This window comes from Dioscorea cayenensis, chromosome 1, assembly GCF_009730915.1.
Source record: "Dioscorea cayenensis subsp. rotundata cultivar TDr96_F1 chromosome 1, TDr96_F1_v2_PseudoChromosome.rev07_lg8_w22 25.fasta, whole genome shotgun sequence".
In the NCBI taxonomy this organism is placed as follows: Eukaryota; Viridiplantae; Streptophyta; class Magnoliopsida; order Dioscoreales; family Dioscoreaceae; genus Dioscorea; species Dioscorea cayenensis.
Window position 1 is genome coordinate 3,285,727 of NC_052471.1, and position 17,769 is coordinate 3,303,495.

Sequence of the window (17,769 nt, forward strand, 5' to 3'; positions counted from 1 at the left end):
AAGCAATGAAATTGTTCATATTTAGAATATATTTTGTCATTCAGCACAGTACATATAATTATCACGATCAAATAGATCACCATCGTTGAGAAGAAAATGATAAAATAATTTTGAACCTTTATATTGTAGAGATCATCCTCCTTTGCTCACAAAAAATTTAAAAAAAAAAGGAAAAATCATCCTCCAAGGTAGGATAGACCTTAGTCACTATTTCTATATTTAAACCTTAAGCACATGCTTCAACCAATTAACTTCAACTATATTAGGACTAAGGAAACTTAGAGGAAAAGAAAAGAAAATAAATAAATATTAATCAAAAAAATATATGATGGAAAGAGATGAACAAATTAATTTGGGTAGGTATATTTGACTTGATCTCATTATCCATTTATTTTTCCTAGCTCCAACTTGAACTAATAATCTCTTGATGATACATATCATGCCACTAATCAATGTCTTGTTTTTTCCTTGATATAATTAACTTGCACATGACTCACAATTATTCATCTTTGTATATATAACACATTAATTGCAATTAGTGTGTCACCAAACACACTTAGCATCCAAAGCTAAGAATACCAAGTCTAAACACATCTTTCTTTATCATTCTCAATATAATAATCTACTCCGGTTGTTCTCTTGTGCTGTTTATCCACATGGCCATAGTAGAAAGGAAGCCATAACACTGAATCATCATGTCTATATATACCTTATCATAACAAGCAATGCAAATCACTAGAAGAAAAATAATACTTCAATCTGAGTAGGAGAAGGATGAGGAGAACCTCAATGACCAACTCTTGCGAGAACACGCCGGTGGCCGATGAACAAGCTCCAGAGAATCCGAAGGTGAATGAGGAAGCAAAGCCGAATGAGAAGGATGAGGTTGAAAAGGTCGAATGTAAAAGTACTAGCTCTGACTCTGATTGGGTGAGTTTAAAATTTTTGTTCACTACTAGATTCAAAACATGTGAGAAATTGTCCTTACAAAAAATTGACTATTTCCCGTCTTAATGTTCTATTGAAGGAGAGTGATAAGGATGTAAAAGAAGGAGATGAGAAGAAAAAAACTACGGAGGTGGTGAATAAGGACCAACCAAGTAAGACACAAGGAGATGATGGCAATAAAGAAAATGACGATGGAGAAAAACTCGAATGCAAAAGCACAAGCTCGGTAATTTTTCTATCTCTTATCAAACTTACTTCATTTTGTTACGTTATTCTTATAAAATCATTTTTTAATTATTTTTTTGATTAAAAACAAATTGTCTCCTTCGAGCAAAAAGGGTTTATATAGTGTCATTTTGCTGTCAGTTGGAAAGAAAATAAGATTGATGGAAAACTCATAATTATGTATATATAACAATATCTATTTATTCTTATAATATTTTTCTTTTTTTCTTTTTTTAATTCAGAAAAGTAACTCCGATAGCAAGAGTGATGATGATAGTAAAAACAGCGATGATAGTAAGAGTGATGATGATAGCAAAAGTAGCGATGATAGTAAGAGTGACGATGATAGCAAAAGTGGAGATGATAGCAAGAGTGATAGTAATAGTGTAAGCGGGGATGATAGCAAAAGTGAAGATGAATCGAAATCCTTGAAGAAAACGGTCTGTGATCTTAATTAATTAAAAATAATAATATTTGGTATATTTTCTGATTTAAATTTTCTACAAATATCACATTTTGTCTTGAAAATAGGAAAAGAAGAAGAAAAAAGTTTCAAAGAAGAAAATGAAGAAGGTGGGATGCCCCTCCACAAGCTCAGATTCGGTAATATATATATGCAAAAAAATTAAAAAAAAATAAATTCCTTAATTAATTATTATGATGATTCTGTGTGATGTAATTCATATTGTTAAATGTTTTAGAATGTTATTTTATTCGTTAATATCTTATTTGGCTAGTATATATATTAGGTCAGTATTTTATATAAATATATCACTTCTCTTAATTGTAACTTTTATGGATAAATTATAGCATTCAACTTTATAAAATAACGATATAAGATAATACAGACAAGTAAGGCAGATGGAGAAGAAAAGAAAGAACAAGCTTCAAAGGCAACAAATAAAGACCAAACAAGTAAGATAGAAGGAGATAACATTGACAAAGAAGAAGGCGATGAAGAGAAACTTGAATGCAAAAGCAACAGCTCGGTAATTTGCCCACTATTATCAAACAATCGTTATTTTCTAAATTATTCTCATAACATCCATTCGTTAATTTCTCTAAAGCCCAATGTAATTGTATCATGTGATAATAATTTGCCTTCAATTATTTTAGGGAAAATCAAATTGATAGAAAGACTCATGGTTATATATATATATATATATATATGGCAATACTTATTTAGAAAAACGATATTTCTCCATTTTTCTTTTCTTGAATTCAGAAAAGCAACTCAGATAGCAAGAGCGATGGTGATAGCGATAGTGGGGATGATAGCAAAAGTGAAAGTGAAGCAAAGTCCCTAAAGAAAGTGCGTGACCTTAACAGAAAATTCTTCATCGTTATATTTAGTATACTTTCTCATTTAAAGTTTATTCCATTATCACATTCCTTTCTCCTTAAAAAATGTATTATGTTGTTAATATTCATCTATATTACAACGTAATATATATAGAGATATAAAATACCATCCTAATTATACACTTAAATTCTCATGTAGGCCAGTGAAGATAATGAGGGAAATGAAAAGAAAAAGAAGAAGGCGTTGAAGAAGAAGCTGAAGAAGGAGGCAAACAAGAAGAGTGAAGAGAAGGAGAATGAACCTGATGATCAGAGCGTGAAACAAGAGGGAGGTGAACCAAGTGATACAAAGGAGGAGAAAAGTATACTTGCGAAGATTGTGGGGAAATTGCCTAGTTATAACTAAAGAGATCAAAGTTCTCTCTATATGTTTTTATATATCTATCTATTTACTTAATTTTCTAAGTTTTATGGGAAATAAGTTGAGAACTCACTGCAGTCATTGCGGTGTGTTCTGTTTCAGTGACTCCTGCTGTATGGCCTTGCAATTTGCTTTGTTGTTCACTTGTTAATTTGTTTGCTTTCACATATTAATAAATAAGTTTTTCTTATTGGATCTTAAAGTTTTCTTTTATGTTATTTAATTTGCATTACTGTATAAATTTTTTTTTAATAAATATGGATAAACCACAACTTTATTGAAGAAAAAAGACGAACATAGCAAAAAAAAAAAACAAGGTAAAAACAAGAAGAAGAAACCAAAAGAAGTCTCTCACCAAAGGTGAGGCACACAAAAGAAAAGAGGAAAACAGAACATGCAGCAAAACAAGTAAAAAAAGATTAGCTGGGCTAGTGAAGACCACCGTCTGGCAACACAGGCCTACCCAGACTGTCAGGGGGAGTAATCTACTCCTACGCTAAATCATGATCTGAGGCGCAGGATTGATTTGAAACTCTTGCGCTTATGAAGTTGAGGAAGGTCTTAATCCTCTGGAATGCTTCGTTGTATAAACTTTCAAATGGAGTAATTGTGGTTTATTCAAATAAATTATAATTTTTATCATAATTGTAATTGATGTCACCTACTGGACATGGTTGTGCAGACTTGACGAACTCCACTTTCCTTGACGATCTTCACTATTGTGAATATCACTTGAGAAATTTTCAAGTGTTTTGTAGTATACTTAGCTGATTACTGTAGCGGATTGACATTACGACATAACTATACTTATACAGCGATTGTAAAACTACTGCAATAAACTATTTATTGCAACAATTTTGTTGCGGTTTCATATTATTTGTATCATATTGAAAAGTAATGCAGCAGTTCAAAATAGCTACATAATTATAGTAATGCAACCATATATGATTATGAGCAAGAGAGTTTGATGTGGAGCGTATTGAGGAGCTAACCTGTACCTTTCTGGGAAAATGGGACAGGACCTAACAGGGGTATTTTGGTAATAATGTCACTTTCCAAGCGGTTTAGTTTTGGTGTTTTGAGGGTCACACTTGATGGAAGATGGGTCAACGAGCAAAAGTCACTAGCTTTGCTTATGAGGCATGCCACTTTTTGGAAGAATTCCATCATCTTGGTCTTGAAAATAGTGATTTTGTCATTTTAGGAAAGATTTGATTTGGTTGTTTCTTTGGCCACGAATCTCGGATTTGTACGCCATTTTGGGTATTAGCTTTATTTTGTTACATATTTTATTTTCCTACTGTAAATTGAAAACTTGTCGTTTTTGAAAAAAAAAATTATTTCTCCTTTAGGGTTTATTTCCTGTTTTTTCTTCGTCTATTTATTATAATCCCTTATAATAAGTAGTTGATTATGATGAAATAAAAGTGTTTCTTTGTTTTTTTTTTTTTCTAAAATCCCTTGGTATTCTCAGACTAAACAGGGTTTTAGTTATTGTTGTTTTATTTTGGCATTCTCGGACTAAACAAGTCATCAACCTTATCGTTGCTTGGCGGTCATTCGCTGCATCAGAGTTTTTCCATGAAAGAAAAGGTTTGAAAAACAAAATTAAGATATTCAAATTAAGATTAGAAATTTTCAAATATAACACTTCCACATATAAATAAATATCACTATCACAAAAATATTTGAAATGTTGCTTGAATTTAAATTAAAAATAGAATTTTAAATTATTTTAAATAGATGATAATTATTAAAAAAAAATGAGAATATATCATGTTAAAATTTTAAAACAAAAAAAATTCAAGTCACAAAATAAAATTTTGCCATAAAAAAACTTGAGATTTTTTTTATAAGTTCTATTTAAATTTTATACAGAAACTTGTATCGGTTTTAAATTTCGGAATAAATTTGAATTTTTATTAAATCTTGATAGGATGCTAACCGCCAAAAGTGCCTCGAGATCATTAGCACAACATTGAAATTTATTCACTTCCTCATCCTAGATTCCTTTGCATCCATAGGCACCCCTTTTGACTTCTCATTCTCGTTGAAACCTTAGGAGTTGTTTGGTTCGCAATAATAATATATCGTGGTAATGGGGTAGTAATTTATGATAACCATGTTTGGTTGGTTACAGTAATCAACTAAGTAATGTTCCAAATTTTTTAAAATACTCTTATAACTATAATTTTGAGTAAATCTAAATTTAAGGTAAAATAAAATTTAGGATCAAAATTTATAATACTAAAAATTAACTTTTTGCATATTTTCCAAAATGCCCTTGTATTTAAATTTTTGAGGAAATTTAAAGTTAAAATAAAATTAAAATTGTAAATAAAAAATATTTAGTTATAATACAAAATAATTTTTTAAAAATTAGGAATATTCGCAAAATAACATTATTCAAAATTAATTTTTTAATGTTAAAATTATTTTTTTATAAAAGAGCATATCTGTCCAAAAAATATTTCAGATTATCATTCGCTTGTTAATCCAACATAGCGACCTATTTTTGTTGTAATGGGATTATTAAGTTCCTTGGTGATGTTCCAAGGTTGGTAATCATATATTACTATCAACATTACCACCGCCACCAATCCAAATACCATGTAGGGCCGTTAGGACTACAAGACTCGAAGCACATCTCTCTCTCTCGTTTGTTCGCAAGGAGGGTGCTTGGAGACGATGTAGCCAGAGGCCCATAAGGTAGGATCTCAGTCTCTATCTGCTTATCCATGTCTCTTTAGCTATCAAAGAAGCTATGTTATCTATCAGTCAAGCTATCTAGCTATCTATTTATATTTTGATTGGTTGATTTGGTCTGGAGTGTCTTCAATTGTTTTCATATGGAGATTTCAGTGATTTTGGGTTAAATTTTGACAAAATTTTCCTTTTCTTTTTTAATTTGTGTAGAGTCTGGGGTTTTCCTTTTCTGTTCGGATCTAGTGAATGCAGTTAGACCAGTTGAACTCTAATTCTGTACGTGATTAGATTATATGGAAACCAAAAGACAATTTATTAGTGCCTTTGACTTGAAATTGTTATAAAGACAAGTATTGTTTTTGGCATTCATCTCAGAATTGACTTGAAATTATCAAACCCAAAAATGTATCTGTATTGGTCAAGTGAAAAGGGAATGAAAGCTTTTAATTATGTATATGTATATATATTGCATATTTTCTTGTCTTAATATAGCATAGTGCAAGCAGGAAAACTGTCTTATTTTCATTACTTATGCTTTTATGTATAAATCTCTGAAAGAAGTGATTGTCATGTTGAATATATCATGATGAACATGATGTTGAGTTTCTATTACTGTTAATGATATACTTGAAATATTCTTGGATTTACTATTTGGAATTATTCTTCCTCTGATATTTAGTAGTGGAAAGTTAATAGGGTAGAATTTGAGTCATGGAACCCCAAGTTTTTATAATCATATGTGACAAATATTTTGAGACAAAATCTTATTTATTTATTTTTAGATACCTCAGATCATGTGTCTCGCAATGTTCCTTTGAACCAAATAGTTTAACGATCATCAAGGGGTTTGAAATTGTTCAGCATGTAATACAAGTAAGTATTGATTCGCTGTTGATCATGTTGCATGGTGTCAGCCAAGTATGTTATCCATTTGTGTGTGTGTTTTTGGAGGTTAAAACTTTGATAAAACCAGTGCTTGCTTGATGTGTTATTGTAACTTGCTCCATTTCTTTAGAAAAGTTATTTGGCAGATCAATTATATGATTCTATTTAGTTATTTTGGTATTCCTTGTTATTGTCATAGTTAAAATACTTTATGACTTGCCATGACATTAATAGAATTGAGAATGATGATCAATCAGGCTGAGGAATAGTTGTTCCAAGTTCCAACATCAAAGCATCTTCTTGGTTTTAAATTTGTTCTGGTAGAAAGCTAGCACAAACTTGATATGCTATTACAGTTTCTGTAGTTCAAATTTGGTTTAATTTTTGCACAGACAGCACGATGATTATTTAAGGTAAACTAAAGGCAAATTTGGCATATTTTAAAATGTGATAGCCTATCCATATGCGAGCTATCCATGCTCTAGTAGGGTTATAGAATTACATTGATTTTGATATTATTTTTTTTCCTTATGATATATTGATGATTTCCAAATTGTAAATCATTTTTTTGTATATATTAATAATATCACGTTCTTAATTTCATAAGTAGTTCCACATGTGATTCTAACAGCACTAGCAAACTTCGATTGGCCTTTCATTTTTATTTCTGAAAGTGGAGGTTAGACTAATAAGAATCGGAGGCAAACACATTTGAAGTTTACTTGAATGATGCCAACCATTTTTTTTGGAAGCCCACTTGATTCTGTTTTCTTTTTTTTTTTTCCTTTTTGGGTTTAGACCTTGATTTTTCATAGCAGTGTCTAACCCTAAGTTCAAGGATTGAATTTAAATTTTGTTCTCCCAAGAGCTACTAATAGTGCACCAAGTCAAACAATATGTGCAAGAAATGCATCCTCTGCTAGCAGCCATGAACCTCAGGTACCTTTTTATAACAACTATCATTTTAGTTGATGTCAAGAAGCTAATTTTTAATATCCTTATATATTCGTAAAAAAATTTATTGTTCTGTTGAGAAACACAAATTTGTATATGTTGTAGCAAATTTTATTCTTCTTATTATTACTAATTTATTTTTAATAATTACAGGGGCTACTTCCAGTTGATTTCATCTCAAACATTCGAGTTAACTTTGTTTTGTATTAACTTTAGAATGATTTTGCATTAATTTGTTTTGTATCGGAATTCCTATGTTATTAAATATTTTTTGTAATTCTAATGTTAATTCTACTCTTAAAGTATTTATTTATTTTTGGAATGATGTTTGCTATTGTTATAATTTTATTAACTTGATTTATTCAAATTACTAGGCAAATTTATTTGCAAAATGTTACATGATTACAAAACCACTATAATAGATGTTATAATCCACTGCAATAGATACCATAAACTATTGTAATAGATGCCATCAACCACTAGCCATTGCAAAAGATACCATAAACCGCTGCAGTTGATACTATAAAAACTGTTGCAGTAGATATTATAAAACTCATGTAATAGATATGGTTACAACCGTTGCATTATGTAAAACAACTGTTGCAAAACAAACAACTGCATAAATAAGAACCACTACAAAAACAATGACAATTGGAATGCTATAATATAGCTGACTGTTACAATAGGTCTTATGCAGAGGTTTAAGATCTTCTGCAATGGTTCGTGACCTTTAATTTGCAAATAAGTAAATATGTACTGTAGCAGCTAATGTACACAGGAGTTCTCAAGACCATGCAAATCTCAAGAATTTGAGATTTGGAGAAGCACAGTTGCTTGGCCCGTGCAAATCTCAAGAGATTCAGATTTTGGTGAATACAAGATCAGTTCATAGTGCACGGTCATGCTCTTAAGCACGCGGAAGAAGCACTTGCATGTTAATGCCAGTACAAATCTCAGGAATGTGATTCTTGGTGAAGTATGGCCCCGAACACGTCCCAAGCATGGGCTTGCTTCGACCTAAGAATTAGGGATTTAAAGTTTCATTGGAAAGACTTGCTAGGAGAGCTCATTTTAAAGAAAGAGGGTGAGTGCAACTTTAGGAAAGATCTTAAGATCAACCTTAAGACTCTAAGGAGTTTAGATAGATCCTTCAAGCCACTCAAGAAGGGAAGGTATTAGATTTGGATTAAAACTTTGTAAGCCATTTGGCTAAGTTCTCTTCTTGCTTGTGAAACCATTGGTAGTTGAAGCTTTGTATAAGTTCGTATTCTTCATCTTTGACATTATTGTGGTATTTCTCATCACCCCCTTCCCGTGGGGGTAGACTTGAAGAGTTGAACCATGTTAAATCCTTGTGTCTTCCTTATTTATTTGGTTAAATGCTCGTTTGCTCTAGTTCTTTCTTGTGTGACATCGTGTTGCAGTATTTGTTGTTCCTATGTGCTCCTCTTCAACATTCACTTTGCCAGCTATCTATTTTATATTGTTCTTTGTTTTGCTTTTCCTGTATTTTGTTATTGTTTTCTACTGCTAATGGATAATTATTTTTAGTTGCATATCTTATTACACTCGCTTATATTTTTAATAAAGTAGTAATTTATGAAGTTTTTTTTTTAAGTAAAAGTGGATAAACCATCAGATTGTAAATGATGTATTTTATCATCCTTATCCAATTGATGCGGGGCATATTGAGGAGCAAGCCTGTGTCTTTCTGGACAAATGGAACATGGCCTAACAAAGGTATTCTGATAATTTTTCAAGCGGTGGAGTTTTGGTTTTTAAGGGTCTCACTTGAAGGAAAACGGGTCAACGAGCACAAGTCACTAGCTTTGCTTGTAGGCCATGCCAATTTTCGGCAGAATTCCATCATCTTGGCCTCGAAAACAACAATTTTACTATTTTAGGAAAGATTTGATTTCATTATATCTTAAACTAGAAATCGTTGATTTCTAAGCCGTTTGTGGCAGTAGTCTTTATTTGTTAACCTTTTTTATTTTTTGCTGAAATTTGAGAATTTACCATTTTTGGTATATTTTCAAATTTTCTCCTTTTCAGGGTTATTTTCATATTTTTAGTTCGTTTATTTATTATAAGCCTACGGGTAAGAGTAAAACAGTTTTGTGATCATCATTTTCATTGAGTAATAAGATTTTACTCTTTTTTTTTTCTAATTCCTGGCTATCTTTGATCAACAGGTGTTGGACAGCTTGTTACCGGATATTCAAGCGCGAATCAACAAGTTTCAAGTATACCGATGCATCAGTTTGGTATCAGAGATGAATCGATCATGCCACCGCGTGGACGAGGATGCCCTACTCTGTAGATGGAGGAGATCTACGAGCGTTATGATGATACCCATTTTAAACAGCGGGTTGGTCGCCTCTTGGACCTTCGAATGCAGCGGATGATGGAAGAATTGACCGAAAGGTTTACACACATGATGGGAAGCACCAATCTAGGTCGTGCCTCGGAGAGTGGGGCGAAGACTTGTTGGACGAGGATAACAGTTACTTTGCAGACATCGCGCAAGCATGGTGACACGAAGGGCAAAATCGTGGGGAAGGTGCTAGAAATCCCCGAGATAAAGACAGACGATGGAAATCTGGCATGCAGATTGAGATTCCTGAATTTCATGGTGGTCTGCAAGTGGAAGAATTCCTTGACTGGCTGACTACAGTTGAGGAAGTTTTGGAGTTCAAGGCGGTCCCCGAGGATAGGAGGGTTCCGTTGGTAGCAATAAGGCTTCGTGGTCACGCAACTGCATGGTGGCAACAACTGAAATTGAACCGTAGTGAGCTGGGCAAGGAAAAGATTAATTCTTGGGAGAAGATGAAGAAGCACATGCGCTCAAATTTCTTGCCCCACAACTACCAGCATTTGATTTTCAGTTGTTTGCACAATCTTCGCCAATGCACGCGCTCCATGGAAGAGTATACAATGGAGTTCTATCAGTTGCTGGCTCGGAACGAGATTCAAGAGTCAACAGACCAGTTGGTGGCGTGATACATCGGAGGGTTGCGAGTCCAGATTCATGAGACCATCAAATTGTTTGACCCAATCTCTGTCTCATCCGCCCACCAGCAAGCATTAATAATCAAACGTCAACATCGGCGCTCAGCCCCTACAAGCTCAAGGGCGACACCGGGCGGTAATTAACCGATTGGCGTCAATCCGGCTGGCGTAACTCAAAGAGGGGTTACAATGGACCGACCTGCAGGTACCACAACTGTGAGGGGAGCCAATAGCATTATCCAGTGTTTCAATTGTGGAGAAAAAGGGCATCGTCAAACGGACTGTAAGAAGATGGGCAAGAGACACTACAACAAATTTGTCAATTATTGACATATGTGATAATGTCATAAAATAATATATTTTTGTCACTAAAAATTTTTTGTGACGCTTTGTTGTCGTCACCACATTTTGTCGCCTTTGCTCCGTCACTAAAGGGTTAATGTGACGATTACATGTTCGTCACATAATGATACCTTTTATGTGACAAAATTATCATATTTTAGCTATGTTATAATCATTAATGACATGCATTTTTATCACTAAATGTTGTGCCAAACTGTCATAAAATGTTATGAATTGTCAATAAATTTAAGGTAAAGTTTTATCATTTGTGACATTCCAATGATTTTCAAATAATAAATAATAAAAATATTTGTCACCATTTCAAATAGAATAGCATCATAAAAGGTGGTTAACGTCACTATATATTGTTAAAAAAATATAATAGTTAGTGACAAAAGTCTATTTTCGTGATGATGAAAATGCGTCACTAATGAAAAGTATGCCATAAATTAATTTTTTTGTAATGTCACAATTAATTAAATATTATATAGTTTGTAATATTTTTATAATGTCACAATCAATCATGTTTTTATGATGTATTTGTAATTTGTGATATATTTTAGTGAATATTTTTTAATAAATTACATAAATTATCAAAAATTTAATTTTTGATAATATATCATAAATAAAATTAAATCAATATTATTATTGCAAAAAGAAAAATAACACAATTATCATAATTTATAGTTAACCTTATGGATTAACAAATTTCAATTTCGTAAAATTTCAATAACATTAAAAACTTAAACTTATAATCTTAAGTAAATTATATCAAAATAGATAACTATTTTTCATGTAACTCTTGTGGCGTTCGTGTTTATGGTGTTTTGTTGATGTACAGCTTGCCTCATTAAAACCTGAAATAAATATTTTTAAAATAATAAATTATAATTTGTAAGAAGAGTAAATTAACAAAAGTAAAGTTCAAAATATAATTATATATACATATACATATATACTAATATACATCCAAAAAATTAATAATAAGCAAAATAGATAGTCATAACAAAAATTAATTGATTAATGACAAACTTTAACAATTTAAAGTGCTAACCAAACAACTATAGAAATTATAACAATAATTCTATTATAAAATAATGATAATTAAAAAATACATAAATTAATCAAAAAACACAAGAATCAATATTGTTAGCAACCCTTTGGAAAGAAAACTTTAATCTAATGATTGTAGCCGATGTCAATCTCTTTCCCATTCAAATATTCCCTTCTCCAACGGAACCATCATCGCTACAAAACCCATAAAATTAAAAGCGAATCAAGCAATTATAAAAAATTTATGAACTAAGTGCATTGGAACACTAATGCAAATACTTAAAAAGATTCATGAGATCTTTGATGAAGTAGGAACTTACACAAGCATTATAAAAAAATCAAGAACTAAAAAGTGGAAGTGTGCCTTAAGATGGAGCAACAATAAAATAAAAAAATAGAGCGGTAGTATAGGCGTTGAGAAAGAGAAATATAATGTACCTTAGTAATGATGAGAGAGAAAAGAAAGATTGAGAAAAGAATAGAAATTGAGATAGAGATTTATGTAGAATTTTGTTTTTAAATATAGAATTTTTGTTTTTAAATTTTTTTATAAACTTTAAACTAAATTTAGATAAATTAAAAATTATTCGAAAATTTTTTTATAGGATATATCTTTTTTTATTGAATGAAAAATCTGTTCAAAAATCTATATTAAAAACTAACATATTTTTTTATATTTTTTTAATTAAATTCACAATAATTTTAAAAAAAAATTATTAACAAATTTAAACTAAATTTAGATAAATTAAAATTATTTAAAAAATTTTATAGGATATATCTTTTTATTGAATGAAAATCTTTTCAAATTCTATATAAAAACTAACATATTTTTATATGTTTTTAATTAAATTCGAAATGATTTTTTTTAAAAATTATTAACAAATTTAAACCAATGAAACTTGAATTTTAAATTAATACTATAGTTATAAAAACTTCTTTAATATCTATAATAAATTACTTCAATAATATAAAGGTCTTTTATAATTCAGTCCTTATTAATAAAATAAATTATAATATATATGAAGGTGTTAATATAAAATATCTCTAATAAAATCTTTAAAAAAATTATTAGTGAGAGATGATTAGTGTCATTAAATATCTCTAATTATTGTTATGTCCTTACAAATAATTTTGTTATATTTTTCTCCTAAATTAATTGTAAAGTATAAAAGAATGTTTATGTCATTTAGCATTTTATCTTTCAATGGTATTTAGCATTTGACTACGGAAAAAAATTATTAGTGAGAGATGATTAGTGTCATTAAATTTAGTAACAAATAGTGACATTATCCAATATCAAGTAATGCGATATTCATTTGTAACAATATTATAATATCATTATTACTTATATTTTGGTGACAAATCTATGTGTCACAAAAATAAATTAAGGTACATAAAAAAAATTCAAATTGTCATTGATAATATATGTTAATATTAGTAACATTATTTAAATTTAGTTTAAAAACAACAAATTTTAAAATTTTTCGCGAAAAAATATTATTTTAAAATTTATCACTTAATATTTAAACCGTCACTAAAAGTACGAGTGCATTTGGAGCTAATCCTTTTGTGCAATATCATGTGACAATTTAAAGTATTGCCACATAAAATTATTAAACAAGCAAAATGAGTGACTAAATAATGATTTCATCACATTATGTATTTTTTTGTGATAAAAAACCAATATGTCAAAATTAATATTGTCACTAATCATCAATTTTGTTGTAGTGAGAATTATGTTGGCAGAGGAGGAAGAAGACACAACCGATGTAGGCCAGCCGGTGTTTGACGAAGGTGACCTCAATGAGGAGGTAGTTGAGGAAAACATCAGGAGCACCCTAGTTGTACGCAGATCTTGTTTGACACCACGGGCTACCGAAGATGACTAATTGAGAACTAACATCAACCAGACCACCTGCACCCTCCTAGGTAAGGTGTGTCACTTTGTGATTGATGCAGGTAGTTGTGCAACTGAAGAGGCAATCCCAGATATTGTGAAGCCAATTATAGCTGAATTCAAAGACGTATGTCCAAAAGAACTACTTGATTAGCTACCACCATTAAGTGATGTTCAACATCAGATTAGTGTGGGCCTTCCAAATCAAGGGCAAATTCGAGGGCAAATTCTGTTCAACCTAGGGAGAATGATGCGTGGTGTATTGAGGAGCAAGCCTATGTCTTTTTGGACAAATGGGATATGGCCTAACAAGGGTATTCTGGTAATTTTTCAAGCGGTGGAGTTTTGGTTTTTAAGGGTCTCACTTAAAGGAAAATGGGTCAACGAGCACAAATCACTAGCTTTGCTTGTGAGCCATGCCAATTTTCGGCCGAATTCTTTCATCTTAGCCTCGAAAACAGCAATTTTGTCATTTTAGGAAAGATTTGATTTCATTATATCTTAGGCTAGAAATCGTTGATTTGTAAGCCGTTTGTGGCAGTAGTCTTTCTTTGTTAAGCCTTTTTATTTCTTGCTGAAATTTGAGAATTTATCATTTTTGGTATATTTTCAAATTATCTCTTTTTTAGGGTTATTTTCATATTTTTAGTTTGTTTATTTATTGTAAGCCTACGGGTAAGAGTAAAACAGTTTTGTGATCATCATTTTCATTGAGTAATAAGATTTTACTGTTTCTTTTTTCCATTTCCTGGCTAAACCAAACACAAAATATAAAAAGTCTTATTGACACCCTAATTTTATAAATAAGATCAAGATGTTATTATAAAAAAACCAACTAAATGTTAAAATTTTGAGGAAAATTTAAAAGAATAACAAAATAATAATAACAAACATAGGGTCTTTTAAGAATAAATTTATTGTGGGCTTTACCCTTAAAATTAATAATTCAACATGTTTTTAAATAGACAATACATCGAATACATAATATCTAAACTAAAGAATTAAAAATCCAAACAACTACAACAAAATCTAAGATATTGACTAACAACTTTGAATTATTCTCCAACACACTCCCTTAATTCAAAGTTGCAAATTTTCATAATACTTTAAAATTCAAACATTACATAGCACTTCTCTCCATACTTCTAATATTTGTGAAGCATTTTTCTTCACTATATAATGCATTTTTCACCAACCTGCAATTATTAGAACATATATCTTCAAAAACTTCCTTATGCACTTCTCATCAATTAATTCAAAAAATAGTTTTTGCTTCTTCCACTTCTACTAAATTTGCACATTATTTTGCAATTTTTTTTCAAGATGCCCAAAGCTTTTGCATTTGAAACATTGAGATTTCCCCTTCTACCAATAATCCTTCTCTTCACCCTGTTCAGAGCTGTCGTATTACTACTGACCTTCTTGATCATCCACGCTCGAATACCATGTTGGGATTTTGAGAAAAATTAAGAAGAATAACAAAATAATAATAAATAAACATAGGGTAGTTTAAGAATAAATTTATTGTGGGATTTGCCCTTATAAAAAATAATTCAGTTTGTCTTTCAAATTCATAATATCTAAACTAAAGAAAAGAAAATCTAAACAACTACAAAAAAATCTAAGATATTGACTAACAACTTTGAATTATTCTCCAACACTAAATAATGGTCTTAATCTTCATATATAAGCAGGCTAATATTAGTCTTGAAAGATATCCCTAAGTCCAATGTTGCATTAGATCTTGTTAAGTCACAAGCAGGATTTTAAGAAATATTCGGATTTTCCAATCACCTTGCAAAGGTGAAATACTGGTAAATAATCCAATATTACTAATAATAAGTTTGTCTTCAAACTTTTGTATGTGACGAGTGATGATAAAAATTCTTGTTCTCCTTATATTATATATAGGTCCATTTGATTCGCAAATAGTAAAGCACAAGCAGTATATATTGTACAGTATAAGTGTATAGTTGAGTTACAATATGAATGCTTATATTATTTTATTTTTGATATTTAGTAATAATTAATTAATAGCATAGAAATTTTTTTGTTGTTTTTCATATGATTCGATCAAGAACTGAATAAAAAATTATGAAATTATTATAATACTCTCTGTATTGTTCTATGTTTGTTTCGTAATTATAATTGTTAAGTCTGATGACATGGATTAGCACTATTTGACAAGCCAAGTTATGACATGGCAAGAGGAAGGTGATGTGGCATGTGGTGACTCATCAAAAGATGAGGTGACAAGGATGATGATGTGGCGAAATATTAATGAAGCTTCAAGGGATATGAAGATCAAGGTGGAGATTTTATTTAAAAGATTTTCCTCTCATTAAAATCATGTGATGATAAACTATTTTTGGAAAGTGTATCAAGTCTATAGGATCTATTCAAGAAATGTCAGTTTTATTTTAGGAATGATTATCTATCATTGGTAAGATCCGGGATAATAATTCATATCTTTGATAAAACTCCTTTTAAGAAAGATCTATTTGGAGAGAGAAAGGAATATTCTATCTTTGGCAAGAATTTAAGATCATGAAGATTGTTTGAAGCTATTAGAAAACACAAGGTTTAGTTTGGTGTGAAGGTTTCTCAAGACACAAACTAAACAAGGTAAGAAGAAACCAAGGAGATTAGCAAGACGATATTTAGCAACACTATTTAAAGGAAGATCCAAGAGCTATCGATGGATGGAACTATTCATGGAGTCTAAATCATGTGAGGAGATTGATTGGAGCTTGTAAGAGATATGATTAGAGATTTAGGAGATCCAAGCATGGATGATTGAAGATCATGCTTGAAGATATTGAAGGCTAAACTTGGATGAAGATGAGATCAAGTTTAGTAACAATATTTCTATGAGTCAAACGAAGATCATTTGGGAAGACCAAACTTGGCAAGACCAAACTTGGGCAAAGTTTGGAAGAAGATCGGGAGATCTTCGGTGGCTATCTTTGATGAGATGATCGCGTGTGCCTTGGTACCGGTGGGCACGTCCCTCGGGAGAGGGAGACTTACTGAAGTGACGTGAGGAAGGAAGCAGCTGTAGACATGAGGAGCTTGGGTCGAGTCAATTGTTACAAGGCGGACTGAAGGAACCGGGAGGTTGAAGGTCGCAGATTCGGGTGCATCTGGCTAGAACTCAATCATGTTCAGTAAGGTGGGTCATGTTGCAACTGGGTGTTGCAACATCTAACTTTGGAAAGTGTCCAAGTTGGGAAGCCGCGGAGAATTCTAAAAGAGGTAACTTTGTGGACATCGGCGCGTTTATATAAGAGATCATGCTTGAAGATTTAGGATGAGCCAACAAGTGAGAGACTCTTCGGTGAGAGTTGAGTGTGTGACCATCTGGCAATCTTGAGAGGATATTCTTTGTATTAAGAGAGTGAGAGAGTGTTGTACTCCTTGTTCTTATACCTCTTTTAGTGGAGTGTTTCTCCGCGCCTGGCCCCCCAAATGTAGGCAAGGTTGTGCCGAACTGGGTTACCAATTTGCTTGTCTCCTTTCTCTTGATGCTTGACTGTGTGTGTTCAAACCTTGAGTGAGTTTTTGAGTAACATTAGCACATCACATCCCCACCTGAACCATCAATAACATTCAAAAAATATTAAAAAATAAACAATTAAATGAAAATAAAAACCATATAGAAAAATAAAATTTTAATAAATATGGTTTAAAGTTGGTAAAATCCCTAAGATAGTCCCTCTATTATAATCACTCCGCCCTTTTAGTCCTTTTATAAAAGTTACTAATTTCATCTCTCTATTTTTTCAATTGGGCAAATCAAGTCCCTCCGTTAGATTTTGCTAACGTGGCTTAAAATATCAATAATAAATAATTAAAATATTATAAAAATTATTTAAAATTATAAAAAAAAATATTTGAAAACATTAATAATTTTTTTAAAAATGTTAAAAATTATAAAAATATTTAAAAATATTAAAAATTAAAAGAGATTATAAAAATTATTTAAAAAAGCAAAGCACTACAACGTACCATGCCACGTCATTTC

The 17,769-nt window shown here is 31.1% G+C and overlaps 1 protein-coding gene across 2 annotated transcripts; it reads left to right on the plus strand.

The window, feature by feature from the left end:
* Positions 1–726: 726 nt before the first annotated feature.
* On the plus strand, positions 727–3,078 carry LOC120264218 (clumping factor B-like). Of its 2 annotated transcripts, none has more exons than XM_039272023.1 (7): positions 727–930; positions 1,028–1,174; positions 1,416–1,613; positions 1,705–1,776; positions 2,022–2,162; positions 2,399–2,485; positions 2,675–3,078. In XM_039272023.1, the coding sequence occupies exons 1-7, from the start codon at positions 775–777 to the stop codon at positions 2,879–2,881; spliced, it is 1,008 nt and encodes a 335-aa protein (XP_039127957.1). In that variant the 5' UTR covers positions 727–774; the 3' UTR covers positions 2,882–3,078. The 2 variants fall into 2 exon arrangements, with proteins under 2 accessions (XP_039127957.1, XP_039127961.1); XM_039272027.1 differs by having other exon boundaries at positions 1,705–1,746.
* The last annotated feature ends 14,691 nt before the right edge of the window (positions 3,079–17,769 follow it).

Coding starts and splice junctions, on each gene's coding strand:
- LOC120264218 (XM_039272023.1), top strand. CDS start 775: ATGAGGAGAACCTCAATGACCAACTCTTGCGAGAACACGCCGGTGGCC. Junction 1,175..1,415: donor AATGCAAAAGCACAAGCTCG/GTAATTTTTCTA, acceptor TTTTTAATTCAG/AAAAGTAACTCCGATAGCAA. Junction 2,163..2,398: donor AATGCAAAAGCAACAGCTCG/GTAATTTGCCCA, acceptor TCTTGAATTCAG/AAAAGCAACTCAGATAGCAA.